Source organism: Notamacropus eugenii, chromosome 5 (genome assembly GCF_028372415.1).
Source record: "Notamacropus eugenii isolate mMacEug1 chromosome 5, mMacEug1.pri_v2, whole genome shotgun sequence".
NCBI lineage: Eukaryota > Metazoa > Chordata > Mammalia > Diprotodontia > Macropodidae > Notamacropus > Notamacropus eugenii.
Genome location: NC_092876.1, coordinates 344,249,216 through 344,268,356, shown reverse-complemented (window position 1 = coordinate 344,268,356; position 19,141 = coordinate 344,249,216). Strand labels below are relative to the sequence as shown.

Genomic DNA, 19,141 nt, shown 5'->3' with positions numbered 1-19,141 from the left:
GGCTGGGAAATTGCCAAGAAAAGGGAAAAAAATAAGACCATAGAAGGTTACTTTCTTGGTGAACAGATATCTCCTCCCATCCTTTCTGATGAGGAACAACAATGCTTACCATCAGGGAAAGACACAGAAGTCAAGGCTTCTGTACCCCAAACATTCAAAATAAATATTCAAAGGGCTCAGGCCATGGAAGAGCTCAAAAAGGATTTTGAAAATCAAGTTATAGAGAGGTGGAGGAAAAACTGGGAACAGAAATGAGAGAGATGCAAGAAAAGCATGAAAACCAGGTCAACACCCTGCTAAAGGAGACCCAAAAAAATGCTGAAGAAAATAACACCTTGAAAAATAGGTTAACTCAATTGGAAAAAAAGGTTCAAAAAGCCAATGAGGAGAAGAATGCTTTCAAAAGAAGAATTAGCCAAATGGAAAAGGAGGTTCAAAAGCTCACTGAAGAAAATAGTTCTTTCAAAATTAGAATGGAACAGATGGAGGCTAATGACTTTGTGAGAAACCAAGAAATCACAAAACAAAACCAAAAGAATGAAAAAATGGAAGATAATGTGAAATATCTTATTGGAAAAACAACTGACCTGGAAAATAGAATCAGGAGAGACAATGTAAAAATTCTGGGACTACCTGAAAACCATGATCAAAAGAAGAGCCTAGACATCATCTTCCATGAAATTATCAAGGAAAACTGCCCTGAGATTCTAGAATCAGAGGGCAAAATAAATATTCAAGGAATCCACAGAACACCGCATGAAAGAGATCCAAAAAGAGAAACTCCTAGGAACATTGTGGCCAAATTCCAGAATTCCCAGGTGAAAGAGAAAATATTACAAGCAGCTAGAAAGAAACAATTCAAGTATTGTGGAAATACAATCAGGATAACACAAGATCTAGCAGCCTCTACATTAAGGGATTGAAGGGAATGGAATAGGATATTCCAGAAGTCAAAGGAACTAGGACTAAAACCAAGAATCACCTACCCAGCAAAACTGAGTATAATACTTCAGGAGAAAAAATGGTCTTTCAATGAAATAGAGGATTTTCAAATTTTCTTGATGAAAAGATCAGAGCTGAAAAGAAAATTTGACTTTCTAACACAAGAATGAAGAGAACCATAAAAAGGTGAACAGCAAAGAGAAGTCATAAGGAACTTACTAAAGTTGAACTGTTTACATTCCTACATGGAAAGACAATATTTGTAACTCTTGAAACATTTCAGTATCTGGGTACTGGGTGGGAGTACACACACACACACATGCACACACGTACACATACATAGAGACAGAGTGCACAGAGTGAATTGAAGAGGATGGGATCATATCTTAAAAAAAAATGAAATCAAGCAGTGAGAGAGAAATATTGGGAGGAGAAAGGGAGAAGATGAATGGGGCAAATTATCTCTCATAAAAGAGGCAAGCAAAAGACTTATTAGTGGAGGGATAAAGAGGGGAGGCAAGAGAAAAACATGAGGTCTACTCTCATCACATTCCACTAAAGGAAAGAATAAAATGCACACTCATTTTGATAGGAAAACCTATCTCATAATACAGGAGAGTGGGGGACAGGGACACAAGCAGGGTGGGGGGGAGGATGGAGGGGAGGGCATGGGGAGGAGAATGCAATCCGAGGTCGACACTCATGGGGAGGGAAAGGATCATAAGAGAATAGAAGTAATGGGGGACAGGATAGGATGGAGGGAAATATAATTAGTCCTATACAACACAACTAGTATGGAAATCATTTGCAAAACTACACAGATTTGACCTGTATTGAATTGCTTGTCTTCCAAGGGGAAAGGGTGGAGAGGGAGGGAGCTAAAGAAGTTGGAACTCAAAGTGCTAAGAACAAATGTAATGTTCTTACCACTGGGAAATAAGAAATACAGGTTAAGGGGTCAAGAAAGCTATCTGGCCCTACAGGACAAAAGAGAAGATGGAGACAAGGGCAGGGAGGGAGGATAGAGGAGAGAGCAGATTGGTCACAGGGGCAATTAGAATGTTTGGGTTTGGGGGGGAGAGGGGATAAAGGGGAGAAAATTTGTAACCCAAAATTTTGTGAGAATAAATGTTAAAAGTTAAATTAAAAAAAAAGTATCTTACAATACAGGAAAGTGGGGAAGAAGGGGATAAGCAGGGTGGGGGGGAGGATGGAAGGGAGGGCAATGGGAGGAGGGAGCAATTTGAAGTCAACACTTGGGGAGGGACAGGATCAAAAGAGAGAATAGAAGCATTGGGGGGCAGGATAGGATGGAGGGAAATATTAGTCTTACACAACACGACTATTATGGAAGTCATTTGCAAAACTACACAGATATGGCCTATATTGAATTGCTTGCCTTCCCAAAGGGAATGGGTGGGGAGGGAGAAATGAAGAGAAGTTGGAACTCAAAGTTTTAGGAACAGCTATTGAGTACTGTTCTTGCTACTAGGAAATAAAAAATACAGGTAATGGGGTATAGAAGGTTATCTGGACCTACAGGACAAAGGAGAAGATGGGGATAAGGGAAGGGAGGGATGATAGAAGAGAAGGCAGATCGGTGATAGGGGCAATTAGAATGCTCGGTGTTTTGGGGTGGGAGGAGGGGATAAATGGGGAGAAAATTTGGAACCCACAATTTTGTGAAAATGAATGTTAAAAGTTAAATAAATAATTTTTTTTTAAATGGCACAATTTCTGACTTCAGAGTTTATTCTCTATGGATTGCTTTGTCTTCTCTACCACCCTTAAACTGAAAAGAAAAATTTATTTCTAGCAATGCCTGTCCCTTATACTACTCCTCCCACTTTAAAGTGCATTTATTTAGGCAAAAGATCTCCTCTTAGCCCTAGAGAAATTCTCAGTACTTTGAAGACACTACCTTTTGGAAATACAGAGAATGAAGTTCAGGTGTTCAGCTCCGGTGCTGGCTTCACCATTAACACCATTCTAGTTGTACTCTCAAACTGACCCCATGGTGGTGACACTAACAAAGAGTGGGACAGTTCCTACTATGTAGGATTTCCCTTTGTCTTAAAAGAAAGAGGAAGTTCTGGGAGAGGACTATGTCAGGATTGCAGCAAGAGTAGGAAGGCTCTGAAAGGATTGGGGAATGTTGCAAAGGCGAAGCAGAAACAAGCACATGTTTCTATATCAAGTTTCCATATAAATTGCTCATTTCCTCCCAGAAGAAAAGAACATATATATAGTTCCTATGGCCACAGTTCATACCCTACTTCTAGTTTTGATCCCTCTTTCTCTCACACACATAATTTACACCCATAGATTCATTCTATGTACATATATCTCTCCACATCCATAAATGCACTAGCACATGCAACCCTATACATGAGATATGACTATAAAATAAGACTGAATTTTTAATAATCATACTGGTACTTATATACTCAAATGGGTGCTGTTCAGTTCAAAGCAAGAAATTCTTAATAGTCCTGCCATTGCTCAAAACATTTTCCAGCCTGCTCTTTTGAAATTGCCTTCAAAGCCAGTTTATGAGCCACAGAGAAAAAAATCAATCTAGCTACTTTATAGTCACATTTTGTCTTTTGACCCCACATATCCTTACCCTGTTTGATCACCCATTTTATTCACCTGACTTGGCTCCAAATGACTTTTAGGTGTTTCCAAAAATCAAATCCATTTTCAAAGGACAAAGATTTGTCACCAATGAGGATATTCAAAAGAATGTACCACAGACTCTGAAGGCAATTCCAAAAGAGTTCCAAAAAAAAATTTTTTTATGTTGGAATAACTACATAGCCTCCTAAGGTGACTATTTCGAGGAAGGCAATACTCATTTGGATGTTTAAGTTCTGATATATTTGTTTTAAAAAAATCAATCAGATTATTTTGTACATATGCATACATGTATGGAAGACAGAAAGAAAAAAGAAAAGAGAAATAAAAGAAATTGGAGACTCATACTTGGGTCAGTAATATAGATTGACATGGAGGAGAAGATATAGAGACATCAAGGTAGACATCATTATGAAAGGCAGTGTGGGTAAACAACCATTTGATTGATGTTAGTGTTAAAGTAAAACACAACTATCACAACAGAACAGTTTGAATGGCATACCCTAATCTCATTATTATTATACTTCAATCCATTCATGATATAATTGGAGCTGGCACTTCCTCCACTGGTTCAGATTGCCACTCATGGTCATGTGAAATTCTTGTCCATCATTTTCCACAGAATCCTCCATAGGAAAAAATGTGCTACAGGCCCTCCTTTGATTTTTTAAAATTATTTTGTGAATATCAGGACAGTATTTCAACTGCCCATCTGTTTCCTCAAAATTATGTAATGTGATGACTCAGCTTTCTTTTCTAATCATCCAGTTTTCTTAAATGATATGAATAAAAGAATTATTTCATTGCATGTCCAAAGTCATCAAGCTCATAGGATCAGCTCATTTGCTTTTATTATTATTAACAACAATAAGATGGTAACAATTTATTTAGTATCATTTTGGAATAAGATATTTGTATGTTAATTTTCCAGATAACTGAAGTTTTACTTTTTTTTTACGCTGATCTGATATGGAGGTAGGTCAAACCATTTTTAAAATAAAAATGTTTTTAAAGTATTTTATACTTCCCCATCTCCTTGGATGGAATAGATTGAACATAGTTTAACATTGTCTTGATGGGTCAGAGGCATCATTATGTGTATCAAATATAAAATATTATAGTTGTTATTCTAGATACAGTTGGTATGGGAATAAATAATTACAGAATCTCACATCTGGAAGGAATGGTAGAGAATATCTAATAAAACTTCCTTATTTTACAGATGAGAAAACTGAGGCCAAGTGAATTAAATTATTTGCTACTGGGAAGAAAGATCCTTAGAGATACCCTGAAACTTGCTTTCTTTTTTTGAAAAGAAATCCCTTCAGTCAACTTGATTGTTCAACATTGGCATGTTTCTCATAAATTTTTTCAGAAAATATGCATCTTAAGGAATATTTGCGTGGCAGCAAACTAAAGCATAGATTAGAAAAGGAAGGAAAGTTACAAGGTAATTAAAATGGTCAAGCAATAAGGTAATAGGGGCTTGAATTGGTATTGGCATTGAGCTCAGAGGCCAGAAAGGAAGGGACAGTGGTGAGAAGTTAAAGGAGGAACTGACAAGACTTCAAAACTAATTGAAAGAGGTAGAGTAGGGAGAAAGAAGAGACAAAGATGACCAGAGTTTTGAGCTTAAATGATTGGAAGAATGGTGGTACACTTAACTTTTATAAAGGGGAAGAGGAGGTAGTTTGGGATGAATCTTCAGATATATGGAGGTTTGTGGCACATCTAATGAGACTTGAGGTACGTCCTTTGAGAACCATTGTTGTTGGTTAAGGAGAATGAGGGCCCAAGAAATGGCTACTAGCATTTTGGAAGTTATTAAGAAACCTCTAAGAGAACTATTTCAGTAGACTGATGAGTCAGAAGCCCTATTGCAAATGTGTTGTAGAGTGTGCAGGAGGAAATAGAGGCATCTAGTATAGACTGTTTAGTCTAGAAAAATAGGTATGAAATAAAGACAACAAGTAGGATGTTGGCAGTGGGCTTCATCAAGCTGGGAGAGACATATGTTTGCAGGAAGGATTAAAGATGTTTGAGGGATGTGAGCATAGGAACAAAAAGATATGGGAGTTGATGGGAATCACGAGTACAGGTGGAAGAAGAAAGGAAGAGAGAATGAATGCAGAAAAGAGATGGATGCAAGTGGAGAGAAGGAAAGAGAGGAAAGATCATAGAATCCAAGAGTGGGTGGGATCTCAGAAGCCTTTACATGACCAAGAGTCCCTTCTATAACATCCATAACAGTGATCACCCAGATTTTGCTTGAAGACATACAAATATACAAATTTCCCAATTTGAGATTGCCCTGCTAGAAAGTTTTTCCTTATGTCAGCCTTTAAAAATTTTCTACCTATTGTTCCTAGTTCTGCCCTTCAGAGACAAGCAGAACAAGACCCTTAGTCAACATAACAACCCTTTAAACATTTGAACACTGCAAGCAGTATCTGTTAAGTCTCTTCTACAGACTAAAGATCCACGGTTTCTTTGATCCTCATATTGCATATTCTCCAGGCCTCTCAACATCTTGGTCACCCTCTTCTGGACACAAGCTTGTCTCTGTGTGACACTGTCAAATACTTGCTTAATTGAAGTGCACTGTCCGTAGCATTCCCCTTTCTAATTACTCTATTGAATAAGTAAATAAGATTAATCTAGTACCCTCTATTCTTGAGGAAGACATGCTTGCTTTTAGTGATTACTGCTTTTCTCAGTACTCACAAACTATTCCATTAATAATTTTCTAAAATTCTGTTCTATAATTTTGTCAAAAGTAGTTGAGCTTATTGCTCTGTAGTTTGCAAACTCTCCCCTCTTGCTCTCTTTAAAAATGAGGACATTTGTCTTTTGCTATTCCTGTGCACATCTCCCATTCTCCAAGATCTTGCAACAATTACATCTGCCAGGTCATTCAGAACCCAAGGAGATAGGAGGACCCTGTTAACTTGAACTAATTAAGGAGAGCTAGATGCCTCACTCATCTTTGGACTTGGCTCCCAGATGACTTTTTTTGGGTCTGTTCTTCCCAGTCTAAAACACATTCACAGAAAACAGAAACAAAATGATATTTGAGCAATTCTATATTTTCATTATCTGTCATCTTTCCATTTACCTGGATCATCCCTAGTGGTCTTGATTTGTATCCTAAAATAGGAAACACAACATCCTCTGATCTTTTTACTCATAGAAGATACCTTGTAACAATATATAAAATGTATGTGGATATATACCATTTGCTATATAAGATATCTAGGAGATCTAATAAATTAAACAAATATTTATTGAGTGCTTACTCTGAAGTAATGTTCTAAGTACTAAAGAGGACAAAATCTCTGAGGGAAAAATGGAAAAAGATAAGTGAAGATTCAGCCAAATGCATTGGGATGACAGTGTCCAAAAAACTATTTCAGAATTAGGGGAAAAAAGTTTGACAAACTATCAGAAATTTACTCTGCTCAAATTTTTCAAATCATTCACATCCTATCCATGATGCCATTTTGTTTTTTAAGCCATAGCTCACTCAGGCTTTTGTCTTTTCTAAAGGATGTGGGAGGAATTTTGCAAATCCATGTTATAATATGGTTTTTATGAATCACTTCTCTTTGTCTTCATTCTTGCATATATGATACCTCCAATCTAAAGTGTTCTATTGTGTTATGACTTTGTTTATCACTGTACCTCAAGTGAACTATGGTACACTCCTTCCTCCCTCATGACACTTTATATCCCAAATTCAGAACAGTCCTAATGCCTACCATATGGTACTACTTTAAAGATGCCCTGTGAAGCTACTAAATCACTTAGCCTACCCTTTCACTAGACACCCAACACCCCCTTATGCAAGATTACAGGTGTCTTAAGGTTGATGTGTCTTTAGCATCACCTAAAGATGCATCTAAGGAGTTACTGAATAATGTTACTACACCGCCTATCTCAGAGAGTTGGGAACAGAACTTCTTATCTCCTTTCAAATGTTTTAGAAATACAAGTGATCCCATAGGATGCCAAGCTGGAAGGAACCTTAGCAGTAAAAGATTCCAAGATTCTCATTTCTTATATAAGATAACAGAAGCCCAATGTCTAAATTGTCTTAACTCAAGTTGTGTTTTGCCCAAGGTCACGCAGGTAATAACTAGCAGAGTCAGAATCTGAACCCAGGTATTTTGGTCCCATGATGCTCTTTCTTTCACCATCTTGCTGAGTGTTTGGCCTTGTACTTCAGAGCTGGTCTAGGACTCTCCTCATAGTTGGTTCACTTAGTACTTCATACTATCAGTATCTGTAGTCTATTTCCCCTTCTCCCATCACCCCCAGCATTCCTAATCTCCATGGAGGTTTTTCTCTGCCATTTCACTTTTTCCCTGTTCTTTTTTTCTTCTCTCTTTTTTAAACATAAAATCCTCCTTCCTCTGCTATTTTTCCTGGACTTCTTGGCTTTCAAACTGACTTTTACAGCCATCACTAGTCAATTAGAATGCTTTTTTTCTGGTGAATCAACTGACCAATCTCACTGTATTGCATAGAATATTCAAAGCATTGGTGCTCGGGCTCTCCTTAGCTGTTTTTACTTTTTGTAGGTTCTGTCCTCACTAACAGAAATTTAGTTTTACTTCTATATTCACAACTGTTCAGAATCTTTAGGCTGCTGGAAGGCTGATCTCCAGATAACTGAGATGTTTCTTATAATTAACAAAACTATACTAGACATAGTGAGTACATAGAGAAGACATAATTCCTACCCTTGTGGACCTTAGATACATAATGTGGGAAAACGGAACACATAAATGAAAAGGACATAGGAAAACTCACAAAGAAAGATTAACAGATGCAATCAATCACCCCAGCACAACAGACTACCTCTTACAGATTCCAAGTAAATCATTAAATAACCACTATTTAAATAGATTTTTTCACAAAAGAGTTACCTTAAATAATGCGGTGTGAATGGGTCAGATGGATAATCCACAGTCCTGTGACTGAGTGATTATATGGGATGCTTTCACTTTGTACCCAGCTGATACAAAATAATTTACTACATAATCTGACAAACAGATTATGCTAATCGGCACTTCAAGATGTACTACTAAAGGAACTGTTCTCCACAATTAGTTGAATAAATTCTAAACTCAAAGCAATGGACTGATACCCTTCTAATACCTGTAACCCCCCTAGGGATCTGGGCACTATGATGGTCTATACTTACATCCACATTAAACTGTAGAATGGCTGCAGCAACAAATGCCAAGGCTGTCAGCATCATTCCAATAACCATCTTAGTAATGGGTCTGCAGAAGAATGGAGAAAAGAAACCATGGGACAAAAGACCATAGAATGAGTGGCCCATGAAAAGGCAGTTACACTTAATGTGACATAGATCTTTGTCTAAGCCATATCAGGAAAAGTGATTCCTCCACATCAACCAAATAATATCCTAAAATGGCTTTCCTGCCGTACCCTGCTTTGTCCAGATTTCTCCAACCTTGAAAAGCTTGTGAAGCAGGATTTGAACCTGGGTCTCACTGATTCCAAGTCCAGCACTCTCCACTATGTCACGCCTCTCGTTATTTCTGGATGCCAGAAATTCTTTTAAGAAAGAACAAAAGCCTTTCTTTCTTCAATTAGAGATAATAAATGAAAACAACCCTCAGAAGGCCTAATGCTCAAAAGCTTACATGTGACCTTGGACAAGTTACTTTATCTGTCTGCCTCAGTTTCCTCAACTGTAAAATGGAAATAATAACAGCATCTACCTCCTAGGATTAGTAGGAGTCTAAAATGAGGTAATATTTGTAAAGTGCTTAGCATAGTGCCTGGCACATAGTAGGTGCTTAATATATGCTTGTTTCCTTCCTTAAGTTGATACTAGGGCATAAGTAGCTGGTATAAATCATATTCTGATAGTGAATTTTGATACGTATGAAGAAGAGAGGAAGAGAGAGGGAAGAGAGACACTTCTGGGAAAGAGCCCAAAGACTAACTTTTCCTCTTTCTTGGTTTTGCTTTGAATCAGTCATGTAAGTGGAGCTAGGGCATATACTTGATTTTCTCTCTTTAACTGACTGCATAATTTGGATCCATTTTTTTCATTTCTATTTCCCAATTTATAGAATGAAAACAAACCATAAAACCCTGTATGGAACATAAATAATCTGTAGTATCTCTTTTCCTAAAGAATTTTACCAATATGAAATACATCACCCTGTATGGACTTTGGGGAGAACAGTCCTTCCTGGAAACAGAGATATGTCAGAAGGACCTTCTAGGGGACAGGTGTGAGAAAGACTTACTTTAAATTGATTCTGCACATCTTGATTAGTGGATAGATGACCAAGTCAAATGTTGGGATGAGGAGGAGAACCAAGAAGTGATTCAATAGCTGTGATACCAGATAAGAAAAATCGGTGATAAGCCCATACTCAGAGATGTTCAGGTAACTAGTCACCCTCTGTATGCTTCTTTTAAACACCAGTAATTTGGGAAGAGAGAAAACACTAGATTGACTGGAAAGAGTTATGACAAGTCATTTTGAAAACAAAGATTTGTAAAAGAAAGCAAAGATATAGCTGGAGAGGAACTATCCTGGAGCTTTGCTCCTTTTAAGTAAAAAAAACAAGACATTACATTCAGCTATTTGGAGATGATAAAAGAGAGAATCAAACCCTCCCCTACATGAAAGTTCTCCAGTTCACATTGATTTTCCTCCCACTTCTCAGACACTTTGAAACTAGGGATTAATTGAAAATTAACCCCTATTTTTAAATTTAGCACATATAACTTCTTCTCTACAGAAGGGTGTTTCAGCATTTTTAGCCTATAGCCTTAGGACATTTCAGACTTTTATGAGTCAAACCTAAAGCTGTAACAAGCTGTCACCTCTGTCCTCCCAAAAAAAAATCACTGAGCTGAAGTTACATCTCTCTTTTGAACTGATTTTTCCCCCTGCTACCTTCCACTCCCTTGAAATCAATCTACTATTTGAGCAGGGGGCAAGAACATTCCTTTAAACTTCCATGATGCCCCTCGTCACCAGACTGGGTTCATGCAAATCACCTTGGAACTTCCATAGCAAGACTGAAAGGGAATGCTAAAAGCTCCAATTTTCTGATCCCATTCATAAAAATCTCCTTGAAACTTGTCTTGCTACTCTAAACTTACCATGTGTCTAGTCTGGGTTATAAAATGCTGAACAAAGTAAATTTAGAGAAAGTAAGAAGGTAGAACACTATGGTAGTAGTACACATTCTTACCTGAACTTGATCAGGCTTGATTACAAAAAATCCCTGAAATAGAATGAAACAGCTAATTAGGTGTTATCAAACCAGTAGCCCACACTATCTGTTAATATTAGCAAGTGAATTAGGATATGCTGATTCCCTTAAAAAAAATCATGAGCTACAATCCACATCATATACTGCCTACTGGACACTTCAGAATGTATTCTCTCCCATTATGCCAATTATACCCTTTTTCCTAACTTCTCTATTACTGTTAAAGGCATCATCATCATCATCATCCTTCTAGTCACCCACATTTGAAATCTGTGATATCCTCAATGCCTTATTCTTAATAATCTTGTCTATCAAATTAGTATGCAAATCTTGTCATTCTATATCCACAGTATCCTTGCATATAGAGACTTTTAGTCTCTACTCACATAGCTGTCTCCCTAATTCAGGAATCTCATCTTCTCTTGCTAGAATCGTTGCAATAGCATCCTATTTGTTCTTCCTGCCTCAAGACTCCCCATACTGATTTTCCAAAAGTACAAGTCTGATCATATTACCCCCTTCTAACGTTCAAGTATAAACTCCTCTACTTAACATTTAAAACTTTTTTCAACCTGGTGCCTTCTTTGCAGTTGTCTTACACTTTGCTGTTCTTATCCTCTGCAGTCCAGCCGTATTAGCCTACTAGACTGGACACTCCATCTTCTGGTTTCATGCTTCATGTCCCCCTGGTACGGGAGTATATTTCCTTTTCACCTACAACTCTTGGAATCTGGTTTCCTTCAAGACTCAGCTCAAATGTTACCTTTTCTAGTCCTACCATTTGCTAGTGTACCCTCTCCCAAAATTCCTTTGTATTCATTCTGCATATATTCTATATGTGCTTAACATGTGTACACATTATTTCCCCCATTAGACTTAATTACCCTCATTGAGGACAGAGATAGTTTCACTGTTGTTTTAGTATTCCCAACACTTAGAACAGATCATGATGCCACATAACAGGCATTAGTGTTCATTAACTGAATGAACAAATCAAGCAGTATGTAGATGTAAATCAGTCTTTCTATTCTATTCCTTCTCTATTTGAATAGGGCTCTAAGACCTTCGAGTCAGAGCTAGCTCAGTGTTTGGGAGGCTCTGAAGAAAAGTTTGGGAGATAAGACGCATTAGTCTGACGACCAAACTGAAGGTCTACAGAGCCATTGTGTTGACCTTATTGTTGTATGCCTGTGAACCATGGACAGTCTACCCGTGCCATGCCAGTTAACTGAATTGCTTCCATTTGAACTATCTTAGGAAGATTCTGAGGATCACATGGCAGGATAAGGTACCAGACACTGAAGTCCTTGCTCAAGCTGAATTGCCAAGCATTCAAGTTATGCTTTAGAGAGCACAACTCCAATGGACTGGCCACATTGTTCAAATGCAAAATGTGTGCTTGCCAAAAAAGACTATTTTATGGAGAACTCTCATGGGGCAGGTGATCACATGGTGGTCAGAAGAAGAAATACAAGGACACTCTCAAGGTCTCTCTCAAGAACTTTGGATTTGACTGTGCAACATGGGACACACTGGCACAGGAACACTCAGCATGACGTGCCCACATCAGAAAGGGTGCTGTGCTCTATGAGCAAAGCAGAATTGAGACACCACAAAGTAAACATAGGATGCGCAAATTTGGAGTACCTACCACAAAAATTCATACGGACTCTCTGTACTCAACCTGTACTCAACTCTACCAACTTTGGTAGAGCATTCTGAGCTCATATTGGTCTGATCAGCCACAGTCGGACATACTGAAACTTCACTTTATCATGGTGATGTCATTTTTGGTCCTCTTCAAAAACGAAGGACAACAACCATTACAACCAAGACCTTTGATGTAGGAAGGTAATACTGATATTGAAATCCTAAAGAAGGCACTACTGTATATCAATTCAGCAATTGTTAAGCTTCATTAAGAGGCAACTAGGCAGTGTAGTAGATAGTATTCTGAATTTAGAATCAGGAAGACCTGCATTTGAAACCCATTTAAAACTCTTGTCAACTGTGTGACCTTGGGCATGTCGCAATTTCTCTGAGGCTTAGTCTCCTCATCTATAAAATGGGAATAACAAAAAGTACCTACCTTACAAGATTGTTGTGAGAATCAAATAACATAATAAATGGAAAGTATTTTCTAAATCTTAAGACCCTATATAAATGCTAGCAATTATTGTTAAGTGCTTGTGTCATGCAGAACACTGTACTTAGAAACAGAGGGATAAACCAAGTTTGCATAATATAAGGTTTCTACCTTCATGAATATCACAATCTAATAGGGCAGTATGGCATATGTAGCAAGGGATTATCACTGATCAATGTGAATGGGACCAAGAGAAGCTTGTGAATATGCTTGAGACAAGAGAGTTCTGAACTTTTTGCAAACTCAGAAGTGATTTCTGATTCAACTTGACTATGAACATTAAGAAATACATTGCTTCTCAAGGGGGCTATTTTCTGTCATTGCATCAATGGGATTGCTTTTGAGACTGCTACAGTATATTTTGTAGACATTTGTGGTGTAAATACATGATCCTGGAGATCGATGAATGGGATGGATCAATCGGCTTCTGTGTTCAAGGAAAATCATTGAATTGATCTCTGTAAATGTCTCTAAGTGAGGGGAAATTCACTTTAATTAAACAAATACATATTGAGTACTCAGAACTGCGCTAAGTGCTTTGAATAAACAAAAGATATCTCCACAGTGGCTCTCAATCCCAAAAAAGATTCTAGTATTGTTGAGAAGACAAGCGACACAGGAATGAGACAGGTTACAACACAAGATACATTAAGATGAAGTATCAAAATGAGTCAAGATAATACATGCAAATGGACTTCATAATGCAGTGACATAGTGTACAGGAAAAAACAGTGGATAAAGAGTAAGGAGAAATAGGTTCCAGCACTATTTGTGCTCCTAGATAACTATGATTTTGGGTAAGTCACTTTATTTTACTGGGTCTTTTTTCTCATCTCTAAACGATAGAACAGGACTAGATAGTTTTCCAGGATCACCTCTATCCCTTTTTTCCATTTCTTCTTCCTCTGTTAACAGGACAGGTCGGGCTGCTGAAGCATTTAAACTGTTTACTGCAGGAACTGGGATTTCCCTCTTGTTGCATCCAGAAGAATGAAGGCTTAACAGGGGATCCATGTCAGCGCCATAGACAGCAGCTGTGCCTAGAGTCAGTATGTATTCTGCTTACTGACTGAGGAACAGAGTACCTACAATAGGGGAGTTCTTATTAGGTAGTATTGGGAGAAAAGATTGAATCAGTAAACCCAAAATGGAAAATCAGAGGTTATCCTCTTATTGAGGAATGGTTAAACAAGCTGTAGTAAATGAATGTAGTGGAATATCTTTGTGTCATAAGAAATGAAGAAACAGACAATTTCAGAAGAAATGGGAAAGATTTAAGCAAAGTGAGGAGAACTGGGAACATTGTATGCAGTGATAAGAACATTATAGAGAAAAACAACTTAGAAGAACTTTAATGTTCTAACCAACAGTGACAAACCATGAGTCCAAAAGAATGAAGATAAAACATGTCATCCACATTCTGAGAAGTGATGAACTTAAAATGCAGACATACATTTTCAGACATGGTTTAATGTAGAAATTTGTTTTGCTGGACTACATAGATACATATTGAAGGATTTACAATTTTTGTTCAATGGAGAAGAGGGGTAGGAGGAGGATCAGAGTAATTAAAAATATATATTACTTGAGAATAAAAAAGAACAATTTTTCAAAAACCAAAACGAAAATGGATAGAAAAGTTTATAGAATAAATATTGAGAACTGACTACTCACCATATTGCCATTCAACCTGGTCGCTTGCAGAGTCCACCGAGAGCCCTAGGGCAGAGAGATGCCGGCGTGAGAACTTTCATACACTGTGGGGAGAAAGCACAAGCTTCATGGAGACAAACAGGATGGGGAGGGTATCAATCCCTCATTCCATGAACGTCTCCCAGCTTCTCCTCTTTCTCCTCCCCACTTCCCCATTCCCCATGTCTTCCTGGGCCTCTTCCTCATCTCATTTTTTCTTTATCATTAAAAATTGTACCTCCCTCATAGGTAGGAAGAATCTCCCCTTCATTTCTTAAAATCATTGAGAGTGAAAGGAAAGGATATTTTAGAAGAAAAAAGGAGGGGTTCTTAAGCAAAACAAGAGGTGTAAAGGGTATTTGGAGCCTCTCCCTCCGAGGGCTTTGGTGAATGCTTTCATCTCATTTTCTCTCTTTTGATAGGACTCAAGCCTTGGTCACATTGGAAAGTTAGCACTGGGCTCCTATGAAGAAATCTGGCAGTCTGATCTTCTGGGAAATGTACGAAATTGGGTCTAGGATGTCTGGATGCCTCTCAAGGTTCAGTCCAAGATTCATAAGTAAATCTCCAGCATAAAATTTCCATTTGTAATACCTCAGCTTCCTCATCTATATAATATAAAGGGCATGTCATCATTACCAGAGACTTTCCAGGTTACTAGATCACATCACTGATGTTTAGAGCTCAAAGGGACCTCAGAATCCAGCTAGCCAACTCCCTCATTTTGTCAGATGAGGAAAGTAAGGGTCAGGAACATGAAGTGTCTTGCTCAAGGTCATACTGGCAATAAGCGTCAGAGTCAGGATTTGAACCTACATCCTGTGACTCCGTACTCTTTCCACTGTATCTTGTTGCCTACCTCATTAATTAATAAAAGCACCAGCTGATCTCAAAACCTAAGCTGCCACCTGCATTATGCCTTTCCTTTAAAAAAAGTCCTTCATTCACCTACATTACCTATGCTCCACTATAAGACTAAGACAAGGGTTATTTCTGGAGGGAAGGGACATATTCTGTGAAAACTAGCCTATTTTTAAATATTGTATAGTGTGTTCTACTCTACATCAGGATTATTTCATCCCCTGTCCTTCTTCTCTAGTAGAAAGCTATTCCAGAGGCACTAAGGGCAGCCTAAGATAGGCTAAAGGTGAGGGCAGTTCTTTTATCCCAAAACAGAAAACACAATGACTCCCCAGTACCCAGGGAGGTAGTTTCTGATATCCTCCTGACTTACCTTTAGGAACTGTCATCCTCTGAGGTAAGTAAACAAATAGTCAACTGTGGAAGTTATGTCATTCCCAGTCCTCAGAAAAGGAGGCATATGCAGACAGAATTGTGCTTTTTGGTGAGAATGGTTCTATTAAAAACTAAGTGCTGCACTGGCTTCTCCTCAATTCTGTCAATTTGAGGAATCTACTCCAACTTTTGAAGAACCCAGCTCTCTCCTCATGACAAAGATAGGAAGGAGCCTAGTAAGAGTGAGGTCTAGAAAGAAATCACTTTCAGAAACTTTCTTACCTGCTGATGGAAAAGAGCCCAGAACATTGGCAATGGGATGTATAGGAACAGTACACGGGTCATTGCTTTCACCTCCAAGATGAGCTGCTTCTTTAGGAAATGAGAGAAAGAAAAAAAAATGAACTTCCAAAGCTCCACTTTAGGAACCTATTTACAGAACATGAGGACTATGGTGTAGTAAAAGTACAGAATCAAATTTTCGGTCACAAAAACTTAAGTTGGACATTGGGAAGAACTCTGACAAAGAAAGCAGTGAAGTCTCTGGATATCCCTTCTAAACAGGAAGAAATCTACTTGTGGGTAAGGGACAATCCTATGCTGAAATCAGGGAAGAAATGAGCTAAGATGGTTTGGGCTTAAGCCCCTTTTAGACCTTTTTTTTTTAAACCAAGGATTTCCCAGGCTGCTGTCCTCAGGATGACTGGGTTTCTATTCAGCATACAAGACTCATCTGTGATCCATTTTTGAGATGCTCATGCCCTGTTATATCTGAATTTTCTTGATTTCTCATGGTAGCTGTTATTTCCTCTCCCATGGGGTCCAGCTCGGAACTGACTGTGTTTTTTCTATAGCTCCAAGACTATACAACTTAGTCACAATGATTAGAGAATCCCTTCAGGCATTGAGTCACATAGTTATACACCAACCATGTAAATAGTCACATACCAACTCAATTATTCTGCAGTTGTCTGATTTGAACTACACTAAATTATCATGAGGGGAAAGTGGGGAAAATTGTGGGATAGGTGGACATATGAGAATGATGGCCAAAAAAAACCCTGGGAGCAGAGAGAGTTGTTCCCAGGCTACATTACTTATTAGCACCACAAAATAGCTTCTTGAGATAAAAGACAGGGGAAATTCAGCTCTCACAACACAGTCTTCACTACTGGTAGATGACTTGAACCTACAACCATGACTCACTGGATATTCTTCAGCTGCCCAGTCCAGCCAATGTTCTCTCTTTGGAATATCACTGGAGCGGTTCTTCAGTCGGTTTGAAATAGCAAACTGGAAAAAAGCAGAGGGTCATAAGAACAGACTTACCCCTTATCTACCCTTCCTTCCTAGAGTATACATTTATTTTATGATCCATTTATATTATCTCTGATTTCCCAAATCAGATTGGTTATAGAATTTCAGCATTTGTCCAGGGGTTATCATGTTTATCCCCATTCCTCTGAACAAAATCTTGTCCAACCAGGATATGACAAAAGAGTTTTGCCTATTTAAAGATATTTAAACAAAAAGGCAAAGACTAACTTTAACTTGGCAAAAAAAAGGATAGTTAGGAAACAATCTCCAAGTGTAATGAGGTGAAAGACAAAATATGTAATGATATTTACAGTTCTTTGATCCTAATACTGAGTGGTAGCGTGTAGTGGATAAAGAATCCGTCTGAGTTTGGAAAATTGTTGGTCAAGTCCTGGCAATGTGATCTTGGACAAGTCACAACTTCTCAGTACTCAAGATTAATCTCTATAAATTGAAAATAGTTGAGGTTCTGTATTGATAGAAGGAATTTCCCTACTAGGAATTTCCTACACCATTGAAATCTTAAGTATGAACCAATCAAACCACTGTAATTAATACCTTTCAATTTAAAAATAGGAAAAAGGGATTTAAAAAAAAAACATTTAATGACTCACCCACATGCATTTGCAGACTTTAAGTATGATATCTCCTTCTGGAGGAATTATTTTGTACATTTCACTTCCAAATGAAAACACAACTGAAAAGATATACATAGAATTTCTCAGAATTATTGGAAGAGCAGGAATTGTGGTAGACAGGTCCATTTTGCTAATTCACCTTTGCTGCATCTGAATAAGAATCTAGCAAACTCTCTTGAGAAGGACTTGATTTTTACTCCCTTAATTTGGACTTACAGAGCCAGAGTTACAGCTCTTTGGCTCCTTGGATAGGAACAAGTTTTTTGTAGTATTGTATTATTGTATAAGAATAACAATCATGATTAAAACAACTCAATCATGGCTAAAAACTTTACATAGCATCCCAAGGTTTAAGTGCTCGGATACTGAGGAATTTGTTCTTTCCCACTGAAACTTATATGGTATCTATAATCCTAATATGATAACTGAGGTTGAATATATGCCAGTGAAAACATGTTAGGGAGAATCTATAAAAATGAGTTATATGCTCCCCAGAAATTCAACTTGTTTTGATCTAAGTAAGTGTTTTTTAGGTGTACTGTGAGAAAAGTGTTTTGTAAACTGTAAAGTCCTATAGCCATTATTCTTTTTTCAGTTATTTATTTAGTATTTTATTTCTCTCCATTTACATGTGAAAACAGTTAACATTAGTTTTTAAAAAATTGAGTTCCAAATTCTCTCTATTCTTCCCCTTGAATCATTGAGAAGGCAAGCAATTTGATATAGTTTACACCTATGTAGTTATGTAAAACATATTTCCATATTAGTCATGTTGTAAAAGAAAACATAGACAAAAAACCCAAGAAAAATAAAGACAGTAAAAAGTGTGCTTCAGTCTGTATTCAGACACCACCAGTTCTTTCTCTGGGAGGGATAGCACTTTTCATCATAATTCCTTCAGAGTTGCCTTGGCTCGTTGTATTGCTGAGAATTGCTAAGTCATTAGCAGTTGATCATCTTACAATATTGCTCTTACTGTGTACAATGTTCTCCTGGTTCTACTCATTTCACTTTGCATCGGTTCATGAAGGTCTTTCCAAGCCAAACCGTTATTTTTATATATATTTATAAATATATATATAGAATTTCCATACTTGCTGGTGAATAACTTGCTGGTCCTGATCATCTGGGAGATGTGGAAAAGTGTATTTGGGTCACAATGACTCTTTTTAAAGTCTTTAAGACTCATGGTGAAAGACAAGTCAAGATGGCAGACTAGATGGATAAAGTAGATCATACTTCATACCACAAAGATACAGAAA

At 37.7% G+C, this 19,141-nt stretch overlaps 1 protein-coding gene across 2 annotated transcripts in view; it reads right to left on the bottom strand.

The window, feature by feature from the left end:
* LOC140506561 (solute carrier family 15 member 2-like) overlaps positions 1 to 19,141 on the bottom strand; it is a 105,616-nt gene that overhangs the window by 23,306 nt on the left and 63,169 nt on the right. For both annotated transcript variants that reach the window (XM_072613886.1, XM_072613887.1), the window contains exons 8-14: positions 17,856 to 17,938; positions 17,131 to 17,217; positions 16,207 to 16,296; positions 14,671 to 14,715; positions 10,830 to 10,862; positions 9,870 to 9,958; positions 8,786 to 8,867 (exon numbers count right to left, since the gene is read on the bottom strand). In XM_072613886.1, the coding sequence (XP_072469987.1) occupies positions 8,786 to 8,867; positions 9,870 to 9,958; positions 10,830 to 10,862; positions 14,671 to 14,715; positions 16,207 to 16,296; positions 17,131 to 17,217; positions 17,856 to 17,938 (509 nt within the window). The remainder of the gene's footprint in view (positions 1 to 8,785; positions 8,868 to 9,869; positions 9,959 to 10,829; positions 10,863 to 14,670; positions 14,716 to 16,206; positions 16,297 to 17,130; positions 17,218 to 17,855; positions 17,939 to 19,141) is intronic.